The sequence below is a fragment of the Perca fluviatilis genome, chromosome 7, assembly GCF_010015445.1.
Source record: "Perca fluviatilis chromosome 7, GENO_Pfluv_1.0, whole genome shotgun sequence".
NCBI classification, from domain to species: domain Eukaryota; kingdom Metazoa; phylum Chordata; class Actinopteri; order Perciformes; family Percidae; genus Perca; species Perca fluviatilis.
The window spans coordinates 1,110,860-1,137,150 of NC_053118.1; the positions used below are offsets into that span (position 1 = coordinate 1,110,860).

Genomic DNA, 26,291 nt, shown 5'->3' on the forward strand with positions numbered 1-26,291 from the left:
CAGGTGATAAAAAGCAATGGTAAGAAAGACGGAAACCTTTACACAGAGTAAATACTGTAAGGCCATACTCAAAATTGGGACTTACTTGCAGTCATGTCCTTTGTGACACACCCTTGCACACTCAGTGCAGCAGCAGAGGGACTCGAGCAAACCACAGGTCCGACACTCAAAGATATCCTAAATGCAAAGTCATTGTGATGAAAAATACCAGTTTTCCACCTTTAAACTGAACAGTATATATTAAAGAGCTTAACAAGCACTGTCTCCAAAAGCTGTAAAGTTCCACTTGTGCAGTGAAAAAAAGGAGCACTCCCTTAAGTTGGCATGGCAAGTTAAGTAATTAAATAATCTTAATGTTTCTCAGTTGTGTTTTTAAGCTAATCAAGTTATCAGTTAAATAACTGTCTTTTAAACATTAAAATGATAATCCCTAATAGACACTGATGAATGCTGCTTGAGAGTGATCTACAACACGTCACTTTTTCTGATGAGGAGTGCTTTTCCTCTAAAGTCCAGTGTAATGATATCCTCTAGGACTGACCTGGTTAATGTGCTCAGCTCCAGTCCAAGTGAAACTGCAGGTGTCATTGCAGCAGAGAACATAGAGGGGCGAATCATCTGGGTTGGTCCCCGAGGGGCAAATCATTTCCATGAACACAGAATCTGCATCCTCCTTCTCTGCAATGCCTGGGTCACCCACTGTGTTAGACATTTGAGGAACAAGAGGAAGATATGAAAACGGAGGAATGCCAGTAACAACATGCAGTTTGCTGCAGTAAGCAGGGCAGCTAAATAAGTCAGGCTTCACATAACTCTTGGATAACATCCAATGTTCCAGCTGTTACCTACCCACTTTACATCAGATGTATCAGAGAGGTGGTGGCTTATTGGTTACACAAACCTTATAGAGTGTATGTGCATAATACTATGCAGACATTAAAAATACAGGTTTGCAATCAACAATCCATTTTTATTTGTCACATGAAATCGTAGGAAGTACAATTCCAGTGAAACTTCCCATCACTGTCAGCTATGGAGGAAATATTTATTCATAATTCAAATTGAAAGTCCAAAGAGAAAAAGCAAGATCAAATTAAAAATATATATTTTTTTAATTTTCCTTTTGGCTTTTGAATTTAATATTTGGCTTTTGAATTTTAATTCAACATTGGCTTTTAATTTGGATTTAATATTTGGCTTTTGAATTTCAATTTAACACTGGCTTTTAATTTGGATTTAATATTTGGCTTTTGAATTTCAATTTAACATTGGATTTTCATTTGGATTTAATATTTGGCTTTTGAATTTCCATTTAACATTGCCTTTTCATTTGGACTTGACACGTCAATGTAAATGAGGCGTGGCCCAAAGGCTAGTGGGAGGGTCTGAAACGAAAGGGGTGCAGAAGCACCTTATGAACAGCAGGGGGAGCTGACTGCTGAGGAGCACACTTGAGCATCTGGGTCCGTGTACTTGGCGGCCAACGGATTTTCGTTTTGAAAGGAAAAAAACAAAAACAAAAAACGGCCAGTTTCCCAATTACCATTAGTAAATAGGAAAACAAAAATCGGAAAACAATCCATTATTCGTTTTTTGTTTTGATATTAAAAAACGGAGGTTGAATGGGATGTCTTGTGGGGGATATAGCAGCTGCGTTGGGTTCACAATTTGGAACGATACGGGGGTTTTCTGAGAGGAGTGTGCGGAGCTGGTGTGCTCAACACAAGTTTACTTTTATTATGAAGTGGTCACAGGAGATTAGCGCTGACCGCTCTCATTCATCAAAAATGAGTCTACACAACAAGACAACCATCATAGTCTAATAATAATAATAATGAAGCGAAAACATTTTCAAAACTTCTCATTTTCACATAAAAGGTCTCCAACGTTGTTTTGCGCCATTGCTGTGGCCAAGTATCTGTCAAACAAACTAAAATCGAAACCATGATATGGCTTTCCCTTATCAAATCGCAAAAGACTCCGATTTAATACAACAATATCTGTCAAACAAACAGGGCTATAATAAGTATAAATAAGATATAAAATCAATATAAATGTGATTTTTGGAGGTTAAAAAAGTAACTAAGTAACTTACTCAGTACATTTTAAATTAGCTACTTTTACTAGTAATTTTACTTGTACTTGAGTAAACAACAAAGTAACAGTAGTACTTTTACTTAAGAATTTTTTTTTACTCTTTTCACTTCTGCTGATTTATTTAAATCAAAAAATTGCATAGACCTAGCCCTAGTCTGCATATTGCTTTTAATATGCAAATATTAAAAGCTTTTCACTCGCGAAACACAAGTTGACTTTTATTATGAAGTGGTCACAGGAGATTAGCACTGACCGTTCTCATTCATCAAAAATGAGTCTACACAACAAGACAACCATCATAGTCTAATAATAATAAATAATAATAATAATAATAATGATGTGCAGAGGTGGTGTGCTCAGCAGGGACTTGTCAGGGACTTCTGTCCTGACTGCCAACTTGAAGTTGAAATCGCTGAAGGTATTGCTGAGGTAAGTTTTTTTTTTTTTATCAATTGCCGTTTACCGCTTTTGTTCAAATGAATGCTACTCTTAAAGTAAATAAAAAGCTGACCACAGCTAGGCCGATATGCAGACCAGGGCTAGGTCTATGCAATTTTTTGATTTAAAGGGGTGATAGAATAATTATATAGGGTATTTCACACTGTTCCTTATGTTCTCCTAATGGGGTATGTAACATTAGTTGGGCTGAAAATGGCCTGGTTGATATTTTATTGGCCCTTATGCATCCCTGTGTTTTGGCCCTATTTGTAACAAGAGCTTTTCTTCCAAATATGGTATGGTCATGAATATTTAGATGAGCTGCGCTCTGCTTGGTTGAGCCTTAGCCCCGTACACACACACACAGACGCGCACTGATTGGTTGAGCGACTTCCCGCCACTTACATACGCATTAGAGGTCGTGTGCTGATTGGTTGAGCGAATCCCCAATACACAGACATTAGAAACGCGACAGAATCTCATATTCCAGACACTGCAATGTTTCCTTACCAAATTCACTTCTGAGACTTTTTATGCGAAATCAACTATATAAAGCTCAAATATGGGCGTTTTCAAACGAAAATGAGATGGCTAATTGCAAATTTATTTGGTAAAACTGTGTGCGGAGTTCAGCTGCCTGTGTTGCTGGCTGCGCGCCCGCCTGCCTTCCTCCACAGACCCGGGCTTGCTGTGAGCTCGATTGAGCTCCGGCACGACTGCTGCACCACGCAGCACCTCATACCCGCGCCAAAGTCACCGTTTGGGCGCTGGACTACTACAAACGCCGCTGCCTCGACAAAGCTCCAGGGCCTGCATCTCCTCTCTTCCTGCTAGCTAAATGGCCCGTGTGTGAGAGCGCGGTCAGCGAGCTTGTTACACCAGCAATCTCTTACCACATGTTACACACATGTCACGCCACTTAGCTATACAACATATAACTATATGTTTTATAAAGCTAACAACGGTGGCCGATTTCAAGTTAATGAATATTTGTGAGCTGTAAGGGTTTCGTTAGGATTGAAGGGACAGTCGCAGCTATGTGTACAGATTGCGGCTAGTTAGCTTCATTTTTGGTCGTAATTTGAGTATATTTACAGTTTGAATTTCGTCACGCCACTTATACAACATCTAACTATATGTTTTATAAAGCTAACAACGGTGTCCGATTTCAAGTTAATGAATATTTGTGAATTCCAGAGGAATTCTAAGAGGAGGCTAGCTAGCTAGCTCTCATTGATAGAGCTCCATCCAGCCGCAGGCTCTATCAATGAGACTCATGGACAAGCGGCGTTTATTTTCCCAATCGTTTGTTTAAATAACTCAACACATTATAATTACACACATTATAAGATTAACTAGAATCTGTGGTAAGAGAATGCTGGCATAACAAGCTCGCTGACCGCGCTTTCACTCACATACACCGGGCATTTAGCTAGCTAGCAGGAAGAGGGGAGTTGCAGGCCCTGGAGCTTTGCGTCAGCGCCGTTGCAGTAGTAGTCCACCAGCCCAAACGGTGACTTTGGCGGGTATGAGGTGCTGTGGGCTGCGAGCGCGTCGAGCTCAATCGGGGCTCACAGCAAGCCGGGGTCTGTGGAGGCGGCGAGCCAGCAACACAGGCAGCACCAGCCTCTGAAGTCCGACACACAGTCGGACAAAATTTGCAATTAGACATCAATTTTCGTAAAACGGCCCATATTTGACCTCTAAGTAGTTGATTTCTCGCATAAAAAAAGTCTCAGAAGTGAATTTAATGGTAAAATAGCATATGAACAATGTATACATTTTCTGAGATCTGCACGACCTAGATTCAGAAGACTACCTGATCTCAGGTCAGTTGTGTAGCCTATGTAAATGTTGGGGACTGCGTTCTCTTAATACACCCATGGGCTGACAAAGGTTCCGGTTTTTGGGAGGTTGACGTCAACTTCCAGCTTTGTTGGGATTCGCCCGTTTTCAGCGGCAGTTTCAAAATATGAAATTTTCATAGTAAAGGGGTGTCAATGGGATTTTGAGCTTATATGTATGTCCTATTTACCCACCGAACTGTCGTTATTCAACTATGACAGGGTAAAATCGGTTTTGCATTCTATCACCCCTTTAAATAAATCAGCAGAAGTGAAAAGAGTTAAAAAATGTTCCACTTAAGTAAAAGTACTGTTACTTTGTTTACTCAAGTACAAGTAAAATTACTAGTAAAAGTAGCTAATTTAAAATGTACTGAGTAAGTTACTTAGTTACTTTCTTAACATCCAAAAACATTTATATTGATTTTATATCTTATTTATACTTATTATAGCCCTGTTTGTTTGACAGATATTGTATTAAATCGGAGTCTTTTGCGATTTGATAAGGGAAAGCCATATCATGGTTTCGACTTTAGTTTGACAGATACTTTGCCACAGCAATGGCGCAAAACAACGTTGGAGACCTTTTATGTGAAAATGAGAAGTTTTGAAAATGTTTTCGCTTCATTATTATTATTATTAGACTATGATGGTTGTCTTGTTGTGTAGACTCATTTTTGATGAATGAGAGCAGTCAGCGCTAATCTCCTGTGACCACTTCATAATAAAAGTCAACTTGTGTTTCGCCACAAGTCCCTGCTGAGCACACCAGCTCCGCACACTCCTCTCAGAAAACCCCCGTATCGTTCCAAATTGTGAACCCAACGCAGCTGCTATATCCCCACAAGACATCCCATTCTTTCGGTTTTCTAATATAAAACTAGCATATTCGTCTAAAAACATTTTAACGTCCGTATCATTCTAACTGTCTATGGTCTCATTGATGTCCAAATGATTTCCGGGTATGCAGCCGCTTACTACTTACGATCGCTTCCGGGTCACGAAAAAAATGAATGAGGAATAATATTTATACACACATTTTAATTTCCGAGTTCCATCTATAAACACATCAAAGGCAATCGGATAACGAGATAGTTTTCCGTTTTTTAATATCAAAAAAAAAAAAAAAATAATGGATTGTTTTCCGATTTTTGTTTTCCTATTTACTAATGGTAATTGGGAAACTGGCCGTTTTTTGTTTGTTTTTTTCCTTTCAAAACGAAAATCCGTTGGCCGCCAAGTACACGGACCCATCTGTCTGCAGCTTCACAACCAGGTTGGCTTGGCCTCGTTTCACATGATAGAAAATGATGTAGGCTAAAACGACATTTCATTTAACAACAGTGAAGTTTTCATGTAGTTACTATAATTGGGCCCGTGTTAGTGAGGACTAGATTAGGACTGTATTTAAAGCTGATTCTGGTTCCCAACTTCGCCCCAGGTGTGTCTGTTTAAACACAGACTCAGACAACTTCTCTCTTTTGATGTTTTATTTAATTAAGCAACAGTAGAAACATGGTTGTGGGTAGCTCTGCTACGTGTGTTTGTGTGTGGTCAGATCTCGAGGACTCTCTTTTTCTCTTTGAATTTCTCTTTGGACTTTCAAATTTGAATTATGAATAAATATTTCCTCCATAGTCAACCACATATAGCACAATTAATATTTGTAAAATTGAAAATTCAGCATAAATTGTGCGGATCTGACAGAGAGGTGACTGGAGAGGTCCGTGCCTTCTAGAACATCATTAACAGTCTCCCTTCAAATGACAAACCAGTCAAATGACAAATCAGTTCAGAAATCAGAAAGATGACTTATTAACTTACCCTTGGCCATTTTCTGCGCAGCCTCCAGCACAGTGATGGCTGCTGGGTAGGCTCTCCCACTGACTGCCAGCATGAATGGGGTCATTCCACGGGCATCCCTGTCAAACAACAGCAACAACAATTAGATTGGCAAAATGAACAAAGACTAGCAGATAAAGCAGGACAAACAAAATGCATTAGTTTTGTGTACAGTAAGCATTTATAAGTACAATGATATAGAAATAGAGACTCTTACTTGGCAGAGAGCAGCTCCCGGAGGTGTGGCCTCAGAACAACACTGTCACACATCAGCTTCAGGATAAGGTGGGCGTTGGCCTTCCTGTCTTTAGATTCGACCACAGATGGCTCAGTGGACGGCCCTGCACACACGGAAGACGATCCGTTAGAGATGCCTAACACGTTTGACCACAGAGTTGGAATACACAAGAATACAGTATACAGCTGATGGACCAATCTACACTGGTACCAAAGTGATAATGTATACTGAAAAAGACCAGAATGTCATAAGGAAAAATAACCCTGCAACTTTCTTTGGGCATCTCTACGATATTATCTTAGCATGTACTTTATAACACCATTTTAAAAACAGCCCGTCTAAATTATAACTGATACAAGATCAATGCAATTTTAACATATCCTAGTCAAAAGACAAATAACAATAGTAGTTAGTAGGGGTGGGGGAAAAAATCCAATGTATCGTTATTTTTTACTTTCGACGATTTTGCTTTCCGCGGAATCGTGATTTTTCTCTTTTTAACCAATGATCCACCTAAATATTTTCAGTTCATATGGTACTGCAAACGACGACTAATCTTATCAGTTTCCAGCAAAACCGGTCGAAAGCAGAAAATGCAGAAAATCCATGTTATATACTTCTTTACAAATGAATAAATGTCAGACTAGTAGAAATGTCTCATGATATATTGTTTCTAGAAGTATATTATTAGGGCCCGAGCGCCGACAGCGGCAAAGTACCTATGGAAACTAAAGGAATTATTATTTCTTTTTCCCAGCAAATGAATTGGCTTTTTGAGGGGCTTAACATATTCAAAAACTCAAATTTGACGGTCGCATCAAGTCTGGTGAAAATGTACGTATTTTAAGGGTTTCGGGAATAGGCGCACAAAAATGGCTCGCTAGCGCCCCCTAGAAAGTAAAAAAAAAAAATTGCCCCTGCAGTGTGTTTAACGTAGACTCACGAAACTTGGTACACATATGAACCATGTCAAGATGTACAAAAAACTCCATGAGAGCCATACCCTAAACCCAACAGGAAGTCCGCCATTTTGATTTCAAAGTTCGAAATTAGTGCAATTTTGGCCATTTCCACGTCGTAATTTAACGAACTCCTCCTAGACATTTAATCCGATCAACTTCAAACTCGGTCTGTGCCATCTTAAGACGTTAACGATGAAAACTTGTTAAAAGAAAAACTTTTCGTCATAGGGCGTGGCTGTGGCGGGGCGGCCATTTTGTGCGTTTCGCCGCCGAAACAGGAAGTGGGTGTAACTCAAGTGTACATTGTCCAACTACTCAGGCCACGCCCCCTTTCATAACATTTGAACCGTTTAGGGTAGTCTTGTGTGAGGTGTCATTGAACTCAGCAGAGAGTTCATTCTTCATTGGTGATTGTTTGGCCCGCCCTCTATGGTTAAGCCATGCCCCATTTCATAACATTTCAACCGTTTAAGGTATACCCTTGTGTGAGATATCATTGCACTCAGCAGAGACTTCATTCTTTATTGGTGATGGTTTGACCCACCCCCTAAGCTTTAGACACGCTCCCTTTCATAAATGCTGACCCATTTCAGGTAGAGTCTTATGTGAGGTATCAATGAACTCAGCAGAGACTCCCTTTTTTATTGGTGATGGTTTGGCCCGCCCCCTATGTTTTGGCGACGGCCCCTTTCACAGCTAATGAACCGCATGACGTAGAGTCTTGTGTGAGGTATCGTACTCGGCGGGGAGTTCACTTTTCATTGGTGACGATTTGCGGTGTCTGAGTGCTGCGCAAATGCACGGTCGCAAGGAGCGGCATCCACTGGTAACCCCGACGCGCGCAGAGGCGCGATGGCCCGTCAATTGCTGCTCGCAGCTTTTTTTTTTTTTTTACTTATTTTTTATTTATCGTAGACAGTCAGCATAAAAATACATAGTAACATAAAGAAGTATCTGATCAGGCCACAATTTAGAAATGAAAAAGTAAATAAACAGAATGGAATAAATACAGTGAAAACATAAAAAGAAAAAAAGAAAATGAATAAAGAAGATTAGAATATACAGTGCCTTGCGAAAGTATTCGGCCCCCTTGAACTTTTCGACCTTTTGCCACATTTCAGGCCTCAAACAAAGATATAAAACTAATTTGTTGTGAAGAATCAACAACAAGTGGGACACAATCATGAAGAGAAACGAAATTTATTGGATATTTCAAACCTTTTAAACAAATAAAAAACTGAAATATTGGGCGTGCAAAATTATTCAGCCCCCTTAAGTTAATACTTTGTAGCGCCACCTATTGCTGCGATTACAGCTGTAAGTCGCTTAGGGTATGTCTCTATCAGTTTTGCACATCGAGAGACTGACATTTTTGCCCATTCCTCCTTGCAAAACAGCTCGAGCTCAGTGAGGTTGGATGGAGAGCGTTTGTGAACAGCAGTTTTCAGTTCTTTCCACAGATTCTCGATTGGATTCAGGTCTGGACTTTGACTTGGCCATTCTAACACCTGGATATGTTTATTTGTGAACCATTCCATTGTAGATTTTGCTTTATGTTCTGGATCATTGTCTTGTTGGAAGACAAATCTCCGTCCCAGTCTCAGGTCTTTTGCAGACTCCATCAGGTTTTCTTCCAGAATGGTCCTGTCTTTGGCTCCATCCATCTTCCCATCAATTTTAACCATCTTCCCTGTCCCTGCTGAAGAAAAGCAGGCCCAAACCATGATGCTGCCACCACCATGTTTGACAGTGGGGATGGTGTGTTCAGGGTGATGAGCTGTGTTGCTTTTACGCCAAACATAACGTTTTGCATTGTTGCCAAAAAGTTCGATTTTGGTTTCATCTGACCACAGCACCTTCTTCCACATGTTTGGTGTGTCTCCCAGGTGGCTTGTGGCAAACTTTAAACGACACTTTTTATGGATATCTTTAAGAAATGGCTTTCTTCTTGCCACTCTTCCATAAAGGCCAGATTTGTGCAGTATACGACTGATTGTTGTCCTATGGACAGAGTCTCCCACCTCAGCTGTAGATCTCTGCAGTTCATCCAGAGTGATCATGGGCCTCTTGGCTGCATCTCTGATCAGTCTTCTCATTGTATGAGCTGAAAGTTTAGAGGGACGGCCGGGTCTTCGTAGATTTGTAGTGGTCTGATACTCCTTCCATTTCAATATTATCGCTTTCACAGTGCTCCTTGGGATGTTTAAAGCTTGGGAAATCTTTTTGTATCCAAATCCGGCTTTAAACTTCTCCACAACAGTATCTCGGAGCTGCCTGGTGTGTTCCTTGTTCTTCATGATGCTCTCTGCGCTTTACACGGACCTCTGAGACTATCACAGAGCAGGTGCATTTATACGGAGACTTGATTACACACAGCTGGATTCTATTTATCATCATTAGTCATTTAGGTCAACATTGGATCATTCAGAGATCCTCACTGAACTTCTGGAGAGAGTTTGCTGCACTGAAAGTAAAGGGGCTGAATAATTTTGCACGCCCACTTTTTCAGTTTTTTATTTGTTAAAAAAGTTTGAAATAGCCAATGAATTTCGTTCCACTTCATAATTGGGACCCACTTGTTGTTGATTCTTCACAAAAAAATACAGTTTTATATCTTTATGTTTGAGGCCTGAAATGTGGCAAAAGGTCGAAACGTTCAAGGGGGCCGAATACTTTCGCAAGGCACTGTATATAAATAAATTAAGTAATTAAAGGGAAGCGGGGGGAGTGTGGGGAGGTTGGACACGCTCCTCTTCAAAACATTTTAAGCACGACAGGGGTCCATCTCTTCAAAAATTTGTCCCTCTGGAGCCTCAGGTTGTGAGTTATTTCTTCCATTCTGTAAAGCTCCCACACCCGCTTGTTCCACCACTGGATGCTCGCAGCTTTAATTCAACTTTGTTTTTGTTAAAAAAGGAAAAAAAAAATCACAATACTCAGTACTAGGGTTGGGTATCGTTTGGTTTTTTTTCGATTCCGGTGCTAAATCGATACTTCTAAAACTGTGCCGGTGCCTGAACCGGTACTAAAAACCGGTAAAAAAAGAAGAAAAAAAATAAGGGTAGTAAACAACAGTCAGTGACTTGTTTATTGCTAAGGCCATGGTCAAAATTAAAGATTTAATAATAATGTAATAACTATAACAATAACAATAATTTCACCAGTAAATTGCTGTTGAACCCCAGATGGGAAAAGGGTATTTTACAATTACTGTGAATGCACCACGAGGCAACCTGTTTTAAGTGAATGCACCGTCTGTGTTGTTTAATTCCGACAACGGCAGCTGCGAGTGAACGCACCGTCTGTGTTGTTTAATTCCGACAACGGCAGCTGCAAGTGAACGCACCGTCTGTGTTGTTTAATTCCGACCATATAAACATACTGTATATCTATGAATTGCGACTGCTGCTGCTGCTGCGCAGACTGTTACATCCCGCTGTTGAAGTCCTCCACAGTGAAATACAGTCACACTTTACACTTTAACGTTTAACGTTAGCTGTCAGCATTTTACCGGTGTTTAATCCAGCTGCTAGCTAAAGGTAGGCTAACGTTACATGCTGTCAGGTGTAGTGTAAAGTCAAGCACCTAAATGAGGCACCGAAACTTTCGTTCTTATTCGGTCTCGTTACTACCGTTTACGTCGGCACCGGTTCCCTATTGGCACCGAGTTTCGGTACCCAACCCTACTCAGTACTATCGAATCACAAATGAAAATAGCAATGCAAATCGAACCGGCACCCGTGTATCGTGAAAGAATGAAATCAGGACAAAAGCATATCATCCCAGCCCTATTGGTTAGCAGTGAAAACATTCCTGCGTCCTTAATCCGTACTACATACTACTTATGATTCTAAGCAGGTTTTTATTATGCGTGTTCACACTACATACATCACAAAATTAAGTATACTCAAACCAGACAATATATACTGCATACGGTGGATTTATGAGCGTGCCGTGCACACTATTCTCTCACAATGCAATGCACAATAGAAGAGTTGCTCACAGCTGGAAAAATTGAAATTAATTGTGGGTTGTGGTGAAACGGCTCTATGATGAATATGTCATGTACCTGGTATGGTGGAGGTGCTGGGTCCCTGGCTAGTCCCAGTGGAGGCAGTGGTAAGTGAACCCACAGCTGGTGCTAAAATGAAGTCAATGTCACCATCTGTTAATAAAATAAAAACAGTTTTTGTAGATTTCACTTCAGTTAAGAGACACATTAGCACAAAGTCTTAGATTAATTCATTAAGGCAAGGAAGGAGAGTTAAATTATGATCGCACAGAGACTTATCTGATAAAGTTTGCCATAGTTGTCAGACTGACAACTATGGCAAATCCACTCAAGAGGTTGCACTGGTGTAGGTGGGCTGTTACAAAGTACCAGTGAGAAGATGAAATGCAAATGGAGAACTCCTCGTTTTAAGGCTTACCAAATGCCAACACACAACATGGCAGTTTAGTTACCTTTGTGTCAGGATTGTACATTTTTAGAAATCTTCCACACCCTCTGGCTTGATGCTGACAAGGTCAATGGCAAATTAAAATAAGGCTACAGGGTACACGCTACAAGGATTTCGGTGGACTGCACTGTGGCAAAAGTAGAGAAAGGATCAAGTTTCGGGCTGAAATACCTTGTAGCAACACATCAACTGCATTAAAGCAGAGGCCTCATTTAATTGCAGTGATATTGTCTGTCTGAAAGGGCTTAATTACAAAGTCTTATACAGTTACACTGACCAGGGTCCATGGGTGGGGGGTCAGGGACCCAGCTTGGAGGGGCAATGGGTGGTGACACAGGGTCCTGGTGGTCGCTGGATGATGGGCCAGACTCATGACGGCCGAGACCTGCTGCTCTCAGAGACCTCCGCATCATCTCCCTCAGACGAAGCCTGGTGACGGCACAAAAAATAAAACATGGCACCGAAATTAAGATCAACAATGTTGCTTGTGATTTTATATTACCGGAGAGCCTGTTCACTGACACTAGATGCAAAAAGATTCCTTTCTTATTGTTATAGGCAGCCTTGTGTACTCCAAATGACATTGTACAGACTATTCTTCCTTATAAATTCTGTGTAGTGTAAAAAAAAAAAAAAATAGAACTGTTTATTTACCCTCTGCTGCTGGAGGAGCCAGTTCTATTCCCAGAACTATTGCTTGAAACCACAGAGATGGCATTGGCAATTGCCTCCACAGCCGATAGGCGCTCTGCAAATGTGTTTCTCTCCGACCTTTCAGCTTCTGAAATGAAACAGCATGGTCACTTGGCATGGAAAAGAGAGTCCTGGGGATACAGGCAACTAAACTGATACAGGAGCAGACTCCAATCTAGAATTGTGTTTTGAGAGGACAAAGTGTTTCTCCCCCCACATTTTTTTAAAATCATTTCACATTTTCTAATAAAGATGGTAAAGTCCAAAACAGAGACATTGGAGAGAATGATGAGACTGTAACCAGGAAATCAAGATTAACTACTTTTTAAAATCAGACTCAAATATTAAAACTATTTATTATGTCAATGTTAACTCAGGGAGATCCTGACATTGATTGTCCAAAGCAGACTTTATCAACCACACGTCATTAGGCATTAAATCTATGAAAGCTTGCAGTAATTGGCAGCGAGCAACGCCCTAGAAATAGTCATTTCTTTCTAGATCTGGATACAAAAAGGATTGAATGTGGGTATTGTTTGACTAGAGAAGTTACAATACTACTGGTACTGGGTTATTTTGGTAGATACATTAAAAGGTCCTATGACATTCTGCTTTTTGGATGCTTTTATATAGGCCTTAGTGGCTCCGTAATACTGTATCTGAAGTCTCTTTCCCGAAATTCAGCCTTGGTGCAGAATTACAGCCACTAGAGCCAGTCCCACAATGAGCTTTTCTTTAGGACGTGCCATTTCTGTGTCTGTAGCTTTAAATGCTATTGAGGAGGAGAGAGGGGGGGCAAGGTGGAGGGTGGGGCTGTGGCTTTGACCAACTGCCCTGCTTCGCTTGTTTTCAAGCCATGATGTCTCTCTCTCTCTCATGGGTGGGCCAAATTCTCTGGGCGGGCAAAGCAGAGAAAGGGGAGGTAACCTTGCCCCTTACGACAACATAAAGGGGAGATTCCAGATCGGCCCATCTGAGCTTACAAAGGCAGAGCAGGATACCCAGGGCTCGGTTTACACCTATCACCATTTCTAGCCACTGGAGGACCATAGGCAGGCTGGGGGAACTTATTAATGTTGAAAAACCTCAATGTGAATTTTTCATGCCATGGAACCTTTAAAAGGTATTGAGTAGTGATACCCCAGCTCTAGGCTTGATGCTCTAAATTGAGGCACTAAAGCTTTTCAAACTGAAGCAGAATCTTGAGACAAGACACCCAACTCTTGCTGGAAAGCCAAAAACAAATACAGAAATGGTCCATTGATTCTTTGGCTACACAATAACTAGGGTTGTGATGAAAATAAAACCGGCTAAAATAGAATAATATACAAATACAATAATAAAAGTAGAATAATTATTCAATTTAATAGGTTGTAGGGACGGGTTTGGGAGGAGAGTGTAAAATTTTCTAAATAAATAATGTTCTAAGTAAATAGGTTTGGAATTATTTTTACAACTGAAATATTTTTTTTTGTAATTACAGATGGAATGTACCGAAAAAACACAGGTATGAGTTTGAAAGGGCAGACCATTGGGGAGGCTGTCTCGCCTCCCCCACCACCAGGCTACAGGCTCTTGTTCTGAACGATAGACTAGCAGAGCAAGTGTAATATGTTTACTAGCGATCACGTGCAGTCAGTGAATGGTTAATATGCTTTCACGTCCGTTTTGGTGAGCCCAGAGGGAAAATATGCCATTTTAAAAGTAGCCTACATTTACGGTAGCTAGCTAACGGTAGACTACAGAGAAAGTGGGATATTTTTACGTCCATTTCAGAGCGTGTACAAAAAGGCGTCTGTCAGCAGGGATTGTAGAGTGCATGTCGGGGGAATAGCGCGGACACGCGCTTCACACCGCTAGCGGGCACGTGCGCCACTCGGCAGAAAAGGGAGAAAGAAAAAAAAGAGGCTGCCGCTGTCCAGAGCGACAGAGGGAAAATATTTCAGTCGGAACCGAAATTCGCGTTCTAATCCGGTCCAAATACTACCGTTTGCGTAGGAACCGGTACCATTGTGGAACCGGGTTTCGGTACCCAACCCTAGATATGAATAGGTGGGCCTGGTCTAAAGCACCAGCTTACCTTCTTCCTCTTTGGTCTCCTTGTTACTAACAGGGAAGCAGACGGAGACAGCGGCATGGAGGATGTTGCGGTTTCCATCACAGCGATGATCCAGAAGTGCTCCGAGGGCCTGGCTGCCCTGATCCAACAAGAAAGCCTGCTCAAGGTTCACCAGGTACTGCCGACATGCCTCATAGTCACAACGCAGCACATGCTGCATCAGCGTCTGTTTCTGAAAGACACAGACAATGAGTAAGAACTGATTACCACTCATTTGAATGTCTCTGATGTTTCATTATGACTTACTGCTTTTTGCTCAGACAGATGAATGGGTAGGAACGTGATAGAAACCACCATAGTAAAACTTTTTTGCAATGTAACAATGTAACTGAGAACTACATTTCAATGGCACGTAATGACACTAAACACAAATACTTATTCTACTTGGCCATCTACTTGTTCATTTGTTTTTTTACATTGTATTTATAAGGTCACATTTACCTCGACAGCCATAATAATAATAGCAGCTTTCTTTTTAATTGTGGAGTTAGAAGGGAGATTGGCCAGAGAGTGCACCCCCATTCCCAGGCTGTTTATAGGAGGCAGGTCCAACCAATCAGGATCTCGAATACCACCCATGCAGTCTTTGGCCATAGGGTAGATTGTGCCATTTCCATCTCGTAGGATGATGGGAGATTCCTGGAAGAAAAACAATTTCAACATTTAACATTTGGATATTGTAAAGGCATGTGCAAAACTGCAAAAAAGTGTCAACTATTTGGGAGATTATCTTACCTGTCCTGCAGTAAAGATGGCCACATTGCGCTCACTCTGGCCCAGGAAGGCCAGGTTACTGGTTGGGAAGTTATTCTCCTGTTCAGCTTTGCCTGTGGCCAGGTCAAAGATACAATACCTCACCCAGTTACCAGTTTTCAGCACTGCGTGGACTCCTGGAAGATGGATAGATATTCAAGGGTTGGGAATACAAATCTGCAGCAAAATACTAAATACATATATTGATTAAGTATATAAAGTACCCAGGGACATATAGAAACACAGACAAAGACTCACCTTTGGAGTCAACATTCACGGCCAGAATCTCTGCCTTTTCTGGGATACAGAGCTTTTTAGGTGTGCGCTGAAAACAATCAGGAACTTTAGGAGTCCCACCAGTTTTGACCACCTGTCAGGAAGAGATTGAAGGAGACAAAAGGAAAATATATGAATGTCAGGACAAAAGATGCTCACACCTGCAGAGATATATTCACACTGAACTCCAAAAACTGAGATGAAGACAAGTGATATTGGATCAGTTGATGTCCATACCTGCAGCTCATCTATTCTGAGGAGCCTACAGTCCTGCAACAGTGATGATGGGTCAGAGTCAGTGGGAGCAGCAGTGCTCTGGTTGCTCATGCTGCTCGATGTCCCTGGAAACTTCACAGCAACATACGCGCCATCCACTTTAAGCACCTAGAACATAGTATAAAAGGTGAGAAGTTGTGAAACAGAGATGCCATGACAAACCAGGGACACATGATTGATAGCAGGATCTGAGAGTAGCCCGAGACACAAACACCTGCATTACTTATTAATCCAAGATATTAATACATTTGCGAACGTTGATCTTCTATGTAATGCACCCACCTTTCCCACAGGGACATTTTTAACGTCCTCCACAAACACCACCTCCCTGAGAGGCCACTGCTCCTCATTCACCTTCTCCTCCTCTTTGGGAGCCGGGGTAGAACGCCTTCGCTCTGCAAGTAGTAGGGCATACTAACTTTTAGTCCTCATTTGCAATCAAAGGATTGCAAATGGTTTGGCATCATACTCCTGATTAGGACAGTACAAATACACTGCTGACCAGGTGATTAAAACTAGTGTGGACTAGGTAAAATGATCAACACTGATAGCTAGCTGTATATGAGTCATATGATAAGAGGATGTAAAAAGGCAACCAAATACACCACAGTATATACTGTGAGCAGACCACACTTCCTTCACAGGATAACAGATGAGGGGGGGGGGGGGGCTTGCTGATGAAAGCCTGTGCACCATCTGTTTCAAAGTCAAAGGACTAATGAGAGCATAGAGTGAGGAAGAAATTGGTTCTGTGCCTGGGAGATAGAGGAAAGTCAAGACTTGAGTGTTGTTTGGAGAGCTAGAGGTTAAGAGGGAGAGATAGCAAGAGAGAAGCTGACATACTGTAGGGCAGTGAGGCACTGCTAGCAATGGAAGAGGTATCACTGCAGGTAGATGCTGGAGAGGGAGGAGGACCCATCTCAGTCTTCACCAGTTCTGGCTTGCTTTCAGTCCTATGGGTTAAGACCAAGTTAGTGAGATGAATTTGACTTATTCTCACAGATCCACATTCTGTAACCAGAGGGACTAAAGTCTAGGTCTTCTAAATGTGGTTAAAGTAGGGCTGGGTTTAAAATGATACATTTTCTGATTCAAATAGATAATTTAAATTATCCAATATGGATTCATAAAATCTCAATATCGATCTTTTAACCCCAAGAGACGTGCGGGAATGTTAGCGATCTCGAGGACGATATTGTCTTTAAGAGGCTGTAGTGGGCTCCATTTTAAAGCTGAGTGAAGATATTGGTATCCTATGAAACACGACATAAGGCATCAATTAGTACTGACCATGTCATGCTAGCAGGGAAGGGGCAAAATAACGCTCCAAAGTTAGGCAGAATTTCTGCTAAAATTCTGATCACTTAATACTCAGTAACTGTAGTCTGCAGAGTTGCACATTATTGTGTTGACTGCTATAGTGTGCTCATGTTTAATAACAAATTACATTAATGTAACTGCATTGAGGTCAATACTTAATGTAAACAATTTTTTAAATAAGGTTTGAGAGTTCCTTGTAGAATTGATATTAGTTCTCGTAAAATTTGCATTGTAACTGAAATATACCTAATTTAATTGGTACTATATCGAAAATCAAATTGGGACCTTGCGAATTGAAATGGGGAAATTAGTGGCAATACCCAGACCTTTCTAAAATTGTAATGAAATGAAATCATGGAAGACTACTCATATACAAAAATTGACAGCTTTTATCTACATAAAATGCAACTGACTTGATATCCTGGGTCTTAGTGGTCTTTTCCAGGTTCTTGAGGCTCTCTGGTGAGCGCAGCTGGAACCTGCAACTGTCGTTCATGTTCCAGACAGACTCCAACAGGAGGCCCACTTTGGGAATGCCAGCATTGACAGAAAAGGCCACTGCACCGGCATGGTAGAGGGGGTTATTCCTCAAGCACACCTAAGGAAGGAATAAGGTAAAATTATTTTAGGTTTATGTCGAGTTTATACCAGTATCAGCAATAACTACAACAGATCACTTCTAAAATACATTTTAAATACAATTAGGCCTATATAAAGAAATCTCCTGCTACCCTTTACCTGGCTGGATACAATAACAGAGGCTTTTCCAGTGTTATGCCGAAATCTGTTACCCATCAGAATGTGTGCTCTGAAGTGGCGTCTAGCTTCCGTGAATCATTCTGTGACTTCGCGGGAAAAGAATCGTACCCGGGTAGAGGCATTAATAAAACTATATAAAAATAGTGTTCTTTTCACTGTTAAGTCTCATTTGCTGTTACAGGTCATTTATGATCATCAGATGAAACATTACATAGTTTCATAAACAATTAAAAGTTACATATAGTCACTTTAACAATGAAAATTCAAAATTCTTACCTGTGTTCCCACGGTAATGTTTGGTATTGAGGAGATGCCAGCACTGGACTTTGGCTTTTTGTTCTTGGCTCTGGCCTTTTCAAGCATCTTCTTCCGTTGACTAAAAGGCACAACACCCCTGCAGACAGATGCAAGCAATCAAGTGTCAAAACTTTACTGATTTTCATACCCGTCCCTGACATATACCCTTCTCACTGAATTGACAAAGACATCACTTTGTAACCTCTGCTAAATGTCATGTTTTAGAACCTTATAAACACAATGACATAACCTTTCCCTATCACTAACACTGTAAAAGAGAAATGTGTAATAACCTGTTGTTTTGTGTATGACTTTAATGAACACACCCGCTACACTTAGCAGGATAACAATGTCATGGTGACATTTGGGAGCCACTGTTATTGTTAAAACATAATATAATTCATTTCAATGTAATTTCATGGAAAAACATTTGTTCTTACCACCAGTAGAGGCTATTCTCCAGCTGTGCACACGTGTAGAGTGCACAGCAGTGCAGTGACACCATACGTTCCCCCTGCAGCTCAGAGAAGGCCTGAGCACTGTGCTCCAGCTTAGAGGCCACTGTGCTCAGTGTGTCATCCACCCAGGTTGCCACCTATACCACACACACAAACTTGAGTTAATTAACAATTCATTAAAAAAATATTTGTAATGTTAGGCTGGCTGATTAGTAACTAAATAATCTTTTCTTTAGTCAATCATAATCTTATGGTTACACAACGCATCCTGTAGTTGAGTACTGTTTGCATGAACAAAGCAGAGCACACATGTCCTTATGTCAACATAATATACCTTATTGGTCTCTGTAGCTACAGTGGCTCTGATGCTATTGGCAGACAATAAGGTGATCTTCTCATTGGCCAAGCCCAGGAAGGATACACGTGGGTGATGAACCGAAGGATTCTGACAGAACAAATGACAGAAAATCTTAAGTAATATTAGGTGTCCAACATGTAATAAACTACCAGTGCTTTCCAGTCATTAAGTGTGTTACAATAATAGATTAAATGCATATTGTATTTCATTAAAAATATATATATAGCAGTTTCTCTGCAATTTTATTCATATAGGTAGAACTCTCCACCTGTGTATTCCTGTAGGGTTCAGGTTCGCTCCACTTCCACTGATAGAGCTCTCCTTTGGAGCTGACAGCCACCAGCTCTGAGAACATGGCTCCGATGCTTACAAACTTCACACCATCCTGGAAAGAAGATTAGAGATCTCAATAAATGACAGGTAAAGCACAACTTTCCTCTATATTTTTCCACAAAAAAAAAATTAATTTGCCACTAGTGGGCTCCAATCAGATTGAAGAGTCATATCAGAATTTTCAAAAGGAAATAGAATAGATCGAAGCTCCACTTGCAATGTCATTGCGAAGATTTGTATTTCTGTGTTTCAAATCAAGAGCTCCGTTTGTGCTCCTCCTACCTTGTCAGGCCACCACTGGAGCTCCTCTCCCAAGGAGACAGGGCTCTGGACCGGGATGCTCTTCTTGTCCAAGCTGGGCTCGCCCTCGCGGCTGGTGGAGCCTCGCTCTGTGTCGAACGAGGCCCCATCCAGCCACCGGCGCTCGCGTAACCTCAATACAGACTCACGCTCACGCAACAGCTCGGAGTCGCGCTCTAAGGGAAGAAGGAGAACTGGTATGCAATAAGGTCACACCAGTGGGATAGAAGTAAGCCACTCTCTGGGAAAGACCCGTCAACATAGTTTTAAGAATAGAGAAAGAAAGATAGATTCTTTAGAATCACTGTAATGCAAATCAAAATTGCAGTACTCAAGATCGAGTGGGAGTCTAAATTATACTAGTGGGTGAGTCAGTTTGCACACTCAACTGTTAAAATGCAAGGTAGAAAAGGAAATGGATAGACAGAAAATAAGCATGCATATGGGTTAAAAGTGGACTAGGTCGTTTTTTTTTTTTTCGTTTTTTTTTTATCGTTTTTTTTTTATTTTTAGAATAGACTGCCTTCAAAGGGTCCCTGTTAAGACAGGTGGGCCTAGCGGGCCTTTCTCAGAGAGCTCACAGTATGTACTACAGCCATGCAGTATACAACACCAAACATTTATAGCCTGTAACACCAATATTACAAATCAAGCTAAACAGACTGGTTTCCCCAGCAAACAAGCTAAAACCCTTTCATGTAACATGAATTTGTGTAAAACCTATACTGGCTCAAGTATACATTTAGCAAAGAGGAAAATATGTATATTTTTTTTTACATTTGCCCTACAGTTGTCATTTATCAAAAAAAAAAAAAACTGCTGTGCTTGTTAGACAACTGCTTATTCAAATGTTAAGCCACTGGCAAGTCTTTTACTGAAAAATCTCTGCCTTGGTTTTTCAACTTTTCTACTGTGTTGTCTTATCTTTAATAAGCTAGTAAAGCTCCATCCCCACAACAAAAGCCACCACCAGTGTTGTCACCAAAGCCTCTCCAACACCCTGCCTTCCTTTTACTAGTCAGAAGTGAGTTGTTGAGTTACCTCTGGAGGATCCCAGGCGAGACAGCGAGGAGCGTCTAAAAGAGGGGTAGCCAAAATAGCTGATGTCCTCAGAGAACATGGCATCAGCATCAATAATCACACTGGGATGAGCCGAGTGAATGTCTGCATCCAACAGGGACATCAGGTCCTCTGCATGGGACAAAGGCACAACAGGATGCAAGGTTTAAGACAATAAAAAACACATTATTTGTATGACATTTGCAAATACTGTCTAGACCATTAGAATGGTCATAAGTAAATCATTTGAATACTGTGTTACTCTTCCACACAAGCCTATTTCCATTATAATATGTTGAAATGCTACTAAGCCTGAACTACAAACTCGGTTTTCGGTTTCTTTGTTTCGTTTGACAAACCTCCAGGGAGGTAGGACTCGCTGGCTGTGTCGTCTCCATCATCTCCATCTTCATCATCCCGACTCAGCAGGTTGTTGACGGCGAGGTTGACATCCAGGTTGGTCCTCTGGAGTTCCCTAATGATCACACTCCTGGACTTCCCCTGAAGGACTACCTGGGCCTTGGGGAAATAGACAACAAAGCAGAAAACACATTTATTCATACTCACTTGTGACTGCAGATTAGCAAGTACATGCTAGTTTTATTATATTTGTATTGCTTTACTGTTTTTGTTTTTATGTAAAGGGCCTTTGAGTACCTTTCAAAGTCATATATAAAATAAATGTATTATTAATTAATGTGAACTGCTTAATGTACATTTGTTTCAGTACGAAAAAGGTTAAACCGTTTTTGTAGCATTTCCTTTTTTAAAGAAAAGATATATTCCTGCGGAGAAGTTTGTACCTGAGTAATAAGTTCTTCAGGGATGACAGACGCTGGTATGACGGGCTGAGGCTGGCTACCTAGTAGGCCCGAGCCGCGATCCCTTCCTGTACGGATCACCCTGGTCTGTCGACGGGAATCACGGGCTGCAGTTGATGACCTGCCCGACGTGCCTCCGCCTCCACTTCCACCTCCTCCTCCTCCACTGCTGCCACCTCCAGCTCCACCTCCCCCTGCTCCTCCTCCACTTCCACCTCCTCCACTGCCTCCATTTACACCAGAGCTCCAGCGACTCCTGTTACATACAGCGCAAGGCCATAGTCAGACACAACTGCCAAATACACCAGCTGACTAACAGAGCACACTCAAAACACACACACACACACACACACACACACACACACACACACACACATCTGGGTAGAAAGGGATTCAGCCTTTGTGACAGCAGAGACAGGGCAGTCCAGAGTAAGGTTTTACATCAGCAGCATTTACAGGAAGGAAGAAATTAACTGGTGGCATTTATCCTAATTAAATTAGACATTATAAGAAAAAAAAAAAACTTCGGTGTAGTATAATTAATGTGTTATGGACATATTTTGGATGTTTTAACCATAATTTCAGATATTTAAAACTATCACTTTGTAAGAGTGCAAGTTTAGAAAGTTTACCTGCACAACTTCAATATCAGGAACCACAACAACTATATTTTGAGAAGAAACTCAATTATCCAGTGGTCAACAACAACACTTAGAAGACTGCATACTGCAAATTTAGCAGAGTCAATGAACATGGCCATGCTTTTCAATGCATGTCGTTTGGTGGAGACATTTATCCGTTACATTTTGCAGCACCCTAAAGTTCTCTCTTCAGAATTGAGAACCCTGTGGGGAATACACCCCTAACCCGCTGCAGCATCTGTGCTCTCAACACCAAGCTTCCACAGGACAATGTGTCTCTGTCAACCCTGCCAGAACTTACCCAAGGGTGTTGCCTGCCAGTCTGCCCAGTGTGTCAGAGCCAGACAGGAACCAGGGCGGATCACTAGTCCTGCCTGGCCTGGAGCTCCTTCCTGTCCCTGAACCACTGCTCAACTTTGAACTGGAAACAAAAGATGGGAGATCAGTTACAAACCTACAGAAGTCCCACAAAAGGACCAAAAGACTTTCTTTTATTACCTGGGTTAACAGAAACTAAATTTACCCAAGGTTTGTTAAATTCTTTATTATTTTTTTATATTATACAGTGAAACAGGAGGGGGTATGTTGGAGACTAGCATGGCAACACCCTTGGGAATCAGAATTGGCTGCAACTCGTTCCTCGTTCAAGACTTTCCTTTTTTAAAGTTCTTGGGGTTTTGGGGCTGCGACTGCTTTCTCCTATTTCAAGATTTCTTTTAATGGAATGTATAATGGAATGCCTTCAGAGTTTAACCAAAAGTACTTTACTTCAATATTCTTAACTGATGTGTTCAGTATAATTTGTAAAAATGGTGTTTTGCTGTGGCAAGGGAACTAAATTGTGCCAATGTTTCATTGAACAGGCTGATATTTAGATGTCCAACAAAATAACACAATTACATTTAGCAAAATATTGTAATGTAGGGCAATGGGTCACAGAAACAGAGATTTAAATGATTCAGATGCAATGCAGAAAAACAGCAAATTCAGACAGCCAAGTCAACAAGCTGATACAACCTAACCCGTGTAACTTTTGTTACAACTGAAAAATCACAGAGGATATTAGACCTTGTTCAGTAAGCTAACAAACCAAAAGACCAACAGGCCACACACACTCTTTTCCATAGGCTTCCCAGCAGCCCACAATATTGCTGACTGAAAAGCTATTACAATTTGAAACCATCTCATCTTCTTTTGCAAGTCTGCAGCAGGGAACAAAACATGTGTTCTGCAGAAACGTTTGATACAGGGAGCTCCTCGGCATTTTACAGACTGATTCACATGCATATTTAGCAGCTAGAGTGGCCTTGAAAGCTCCTAAATTAAGTGATTCTGCTGGCAGGATATCGACAACTATCAATGAGACATTGACCAAAAATACATGCTCATAGCAAACACAAAACAGAGCAGCTAGTAAAAAGTATGGCTTTCAGAAAGTTACAAACAATTTTGGGACTGTCTTGCTGTTGGTCGTTTGGTATCAAGATTAGAATAAAAAAGGCAGTCAAATATTTTATATTGGAAAAGCAAAAATATGTCCCTGGAATGCATGTAACTCTCTGATAAACAGCTCTGTAGTGAGACTTACCTAGTAGACATAACTTATAACAAGCACAACACTAAAGCATACCCCAGTCCAACAGCTGTCTGTTGGAGGAATTTTTGGGAATAGACCCGTGATGTATTCAGATATAGGTTTCAGTCCTGACAGTTTTTAGCAAAGAGCCAGAGTATTATTCTACAAGTGAAATCATGTCCAACTGCTTCATACTGGGCCAAAAGGGGCAGAATTGCCGACTTCAAAATCACAGCAACCGCTATCAGTAAGCCTGAGCATGTTCAGGGCATCTTGTACTAGACATCTTCACAAGCAATCTGTTTTCCAACTCCGTGCCAAAGTTTCCAGGACAGATCCCATCATAAAGAAGTCTCTCACCCATCGCTGCCATCCGGTTTGCTGAGCTCCAGGCGATCAGGCTGGACAGCGAAGCTGATTCTGCACACACGCCCATCCTAAAAGAGATGCATTCATGGTTTTTAGGGTCACACATCTGACAAATTAAAAAATTTTAATTTAGGAAAACCCATATTGTAAATGTGAGTGCAATTTATCAAATTAGGAATTCAAATCAAGCCAAACATAATTAAACATCATAAAGCCAAAACACTCTATGGTAGTCTACATGCATATCAGTTTAGTTTATAATAGATTAGACTATGTTTGTTAATGCACAATTGCATTGCAAAGTGTAAAGGCACAACATTTGACCAACATCAGGTCAATTACTACATGTCTCTTCTATAGCCCTGTTATGACTGGATTAGCCTATTTGGGGTTTGCCTGGGAACCAGACGAATCTGCGAGCTCATGTTTTATTTGATCCGGCAGATGTGTCTGGTCCAGCAACTTGAGATCTGACGGGCCAATCACAATCGCTTATCAAATATGGGTCGTGTTTGAGACGATGACTTTAAAAAGGTGCTCTAAGCGACGTTGGGTGACAGCAATTCTTGTTGACGTTCAAAGTATTTTCCAACAAACGGAGACTAGCTCGCCCCTCGCTCCTCATCCCGTCCCCTCTCCCTCCCTTCAGCGCACTAACCCCCACCACCACCACCAAATCCTTCTTGTCGGTTATTGGCTGGAACACTTATGTTTGGTGGTCCAGGTTGGCACAGTTTGTTTTTGTTGGCATTTATGGAGCCTGTGCTGTCTACAGAGACTGCGTTTTTTTTACAGTGTGTTTAGGAGACAGGCAGCTAGTAGATAGTAAGGAGAGGTTTGCTGTATGTGACAAAACATGTTGTAGCCTAAAAAACGAGTGACATCGCTTAGAGCATTTGAAGAGGAGCACGGTTTGGCTGCAACTAATGTTGAACTACCTGTTAGAGCGGCTATTGAGGCAGTATTGAACAAACTAGACAATATATTTTTCCTTAAAGAAGATCAACTACACTTAAAGCTTTTGTTGAGGAGAAAGATGTTTGCAGTACACATCCAATCTATTAAATCCAGTGCCAATTTCTAAACAACCATAAAGTAAAGCAGAAGCAAATTACTTTGTATTATAGCGAAGTCAGAGGTCGTCTGATTATAGTGACCCAGTTCGGTTATACTGAACTGTTTTTGCTGGGCAATAAATAAATAAACATACACTCTAGATCCCCAAGTGTGTCATTAATGCTAGTGATGTAATTTCTTAAAGCATTACCTCAAGGAGAAAACCGGCATGGTTTGGACCGACAACGCATTGTTTTAAAGTAGCCTGCTCCAGCAGACTAAGGTGTGGATGACTGCATTGGAAAAGAAAAAGGAAGGCACAGAGACAAATGAGACAATATACAGGATAATAAACAAGGTCCTATTTACAACGATTTGTAAAAAATTTAACAAAGCAGCCTACAGTTACAGTGTTGACACAAACTTACCTGTTATAGCTGTATTTGTTGAGCTTCTCTGAGACTTCACGGAGCCTGACAAGAAGATAGAGACTATATTAAGGCAAGGAAGACCCAATTAGTGCAGATTAATGTAGCCTGGGCAATTTAGAAATTCTGTGCTGGAGTTGATGGTGCAGAAGTAGAAATTCCCCAGTATATGAAGGGATACCCAGAATCAGTGCTGGGCAGTATACCTTTTCATCCAGTATACCCGTTTTAATTTCTTATACGTCTATCGTCACATAGGTGCATAGCCGCAGGGAGTGGCTATGGTCGGGGCAAGCTGTGAGTGAATTCAGAGACCCCTAATCACTGCGTACTCTTCTCACTCATGGTTTAAACTTTATAACCCAACAGTTAATAACCCACAACTAACTCTCTTTAACAAGGTAAAACACCATGGCACACAACAATGTGTGACACAAACAAAAGTTTTAACACTGATAATTGTAAATCAGTCATGCTAACTAACACCAGCAAATTAGCATTAAGTAGGGCTGGGCAAT

General features: G+C 41.0%; 1 protein-coding gene across 10 annotated transcripts in view; it reads right to left on the minus strand.

Annotated features, from left to right (window-relative positions):
* The window catches only part of ubr5 (ubiquitin protein ligase E3 component n-recognin 5), a 56,179-nt gene that overhangs the window by 22,123 nt on the left and 7,765 nt on the right, over positions 1–26,291 (minus strand). For 9 of the 10 annotated variants that reach the window (XM_039805041.1, XM_039805044.1, XM_039805042.1 and 6 more), the window contains exons 2-28: positions 25,774–25,818; positions 25,557–25,638; positions 24,281–24,357; positions 22,646–22,765; positions 21,686–21,959; positions 21,242–21,401; positions 20,865–21,014; positions 19,806–20,017; positions 19,459–19,575; positions 19,167–19,277; positions 18,815–18,969; positions 18,354–18,471; positions 17,732–17,916; positions 16,842–16,951; positions 16,281–16,393; positions 15,960–16,106; positions 15,705–15,816; positions 15,429–15,583; positions 15,135–15,332; positions 14,655–14,865; positions 12,536–12,662; positions 12,159–12,310; positions 11,491–11,586; positions 6,439–6,562; positions 6,204–6,301; positions 542–699; positions 86–177 (exon numbers count right to left, since the gene is read on the minus strand). In XM_039805041.1, the coding sequence (XP_039660975.1) occupies positions 86–177; positions 542–699; positions 6,204–6,301; positions 6,439–6,562; positions 11,491–11,586; positions 12,159–12,310; positions 12,536–12,662; positions 14,655–14,865; positions 15,135–15,332; positions 15,429–15,583; positions 15,705–15,816; positions 15,960–16,106; positions 16,281–16,393; positions 16,842–16,951; positions 17,732–17,916; positions 18,354–18,471; positions 18,815–18,969; positions 19,167–19,277; positions 19,459–19,575; positions 19,806–20,017; positions 20,865–21,014; positions 21,242–21,401; positions 21,686–21,959; positions 22,646–22,765; positions 24,281–24,357; positions 25,557–25,638; positions 25,774–25,818 (3,699 nt within the window). The remainder of the gene's footprint in view (positions 1–85; positions 178–541; positions 700–6,203; positions 6,302–6,438; positions 6,563–11,490; positions 11,587–12,158; positions 12,311–12,535; positions 12,663–14,654; positions 14,866–15,134; positions 15,333–15,428; positions 15,584–15,704; positions 15,817–15,959; positions 16,107–16,280; positions 16,394–16,841; positions 16,952–17,731; positions 17,917–18,353; positions 18,472–18,814; positions 18,970–19,166; positions 19,278–19,458; positions 19,576–19,805; positions 20,018–20,864; positions 21,015–21,241; positions 21,402–21,685; positions 21,960–22,645; positions 22,766–24,280; positions 24,358–25,556; positions 25,639–25,773; positions 25,819–26,291) is intronic. The other variant, XM_039805043.1, reaches the window with a different exon arrangement.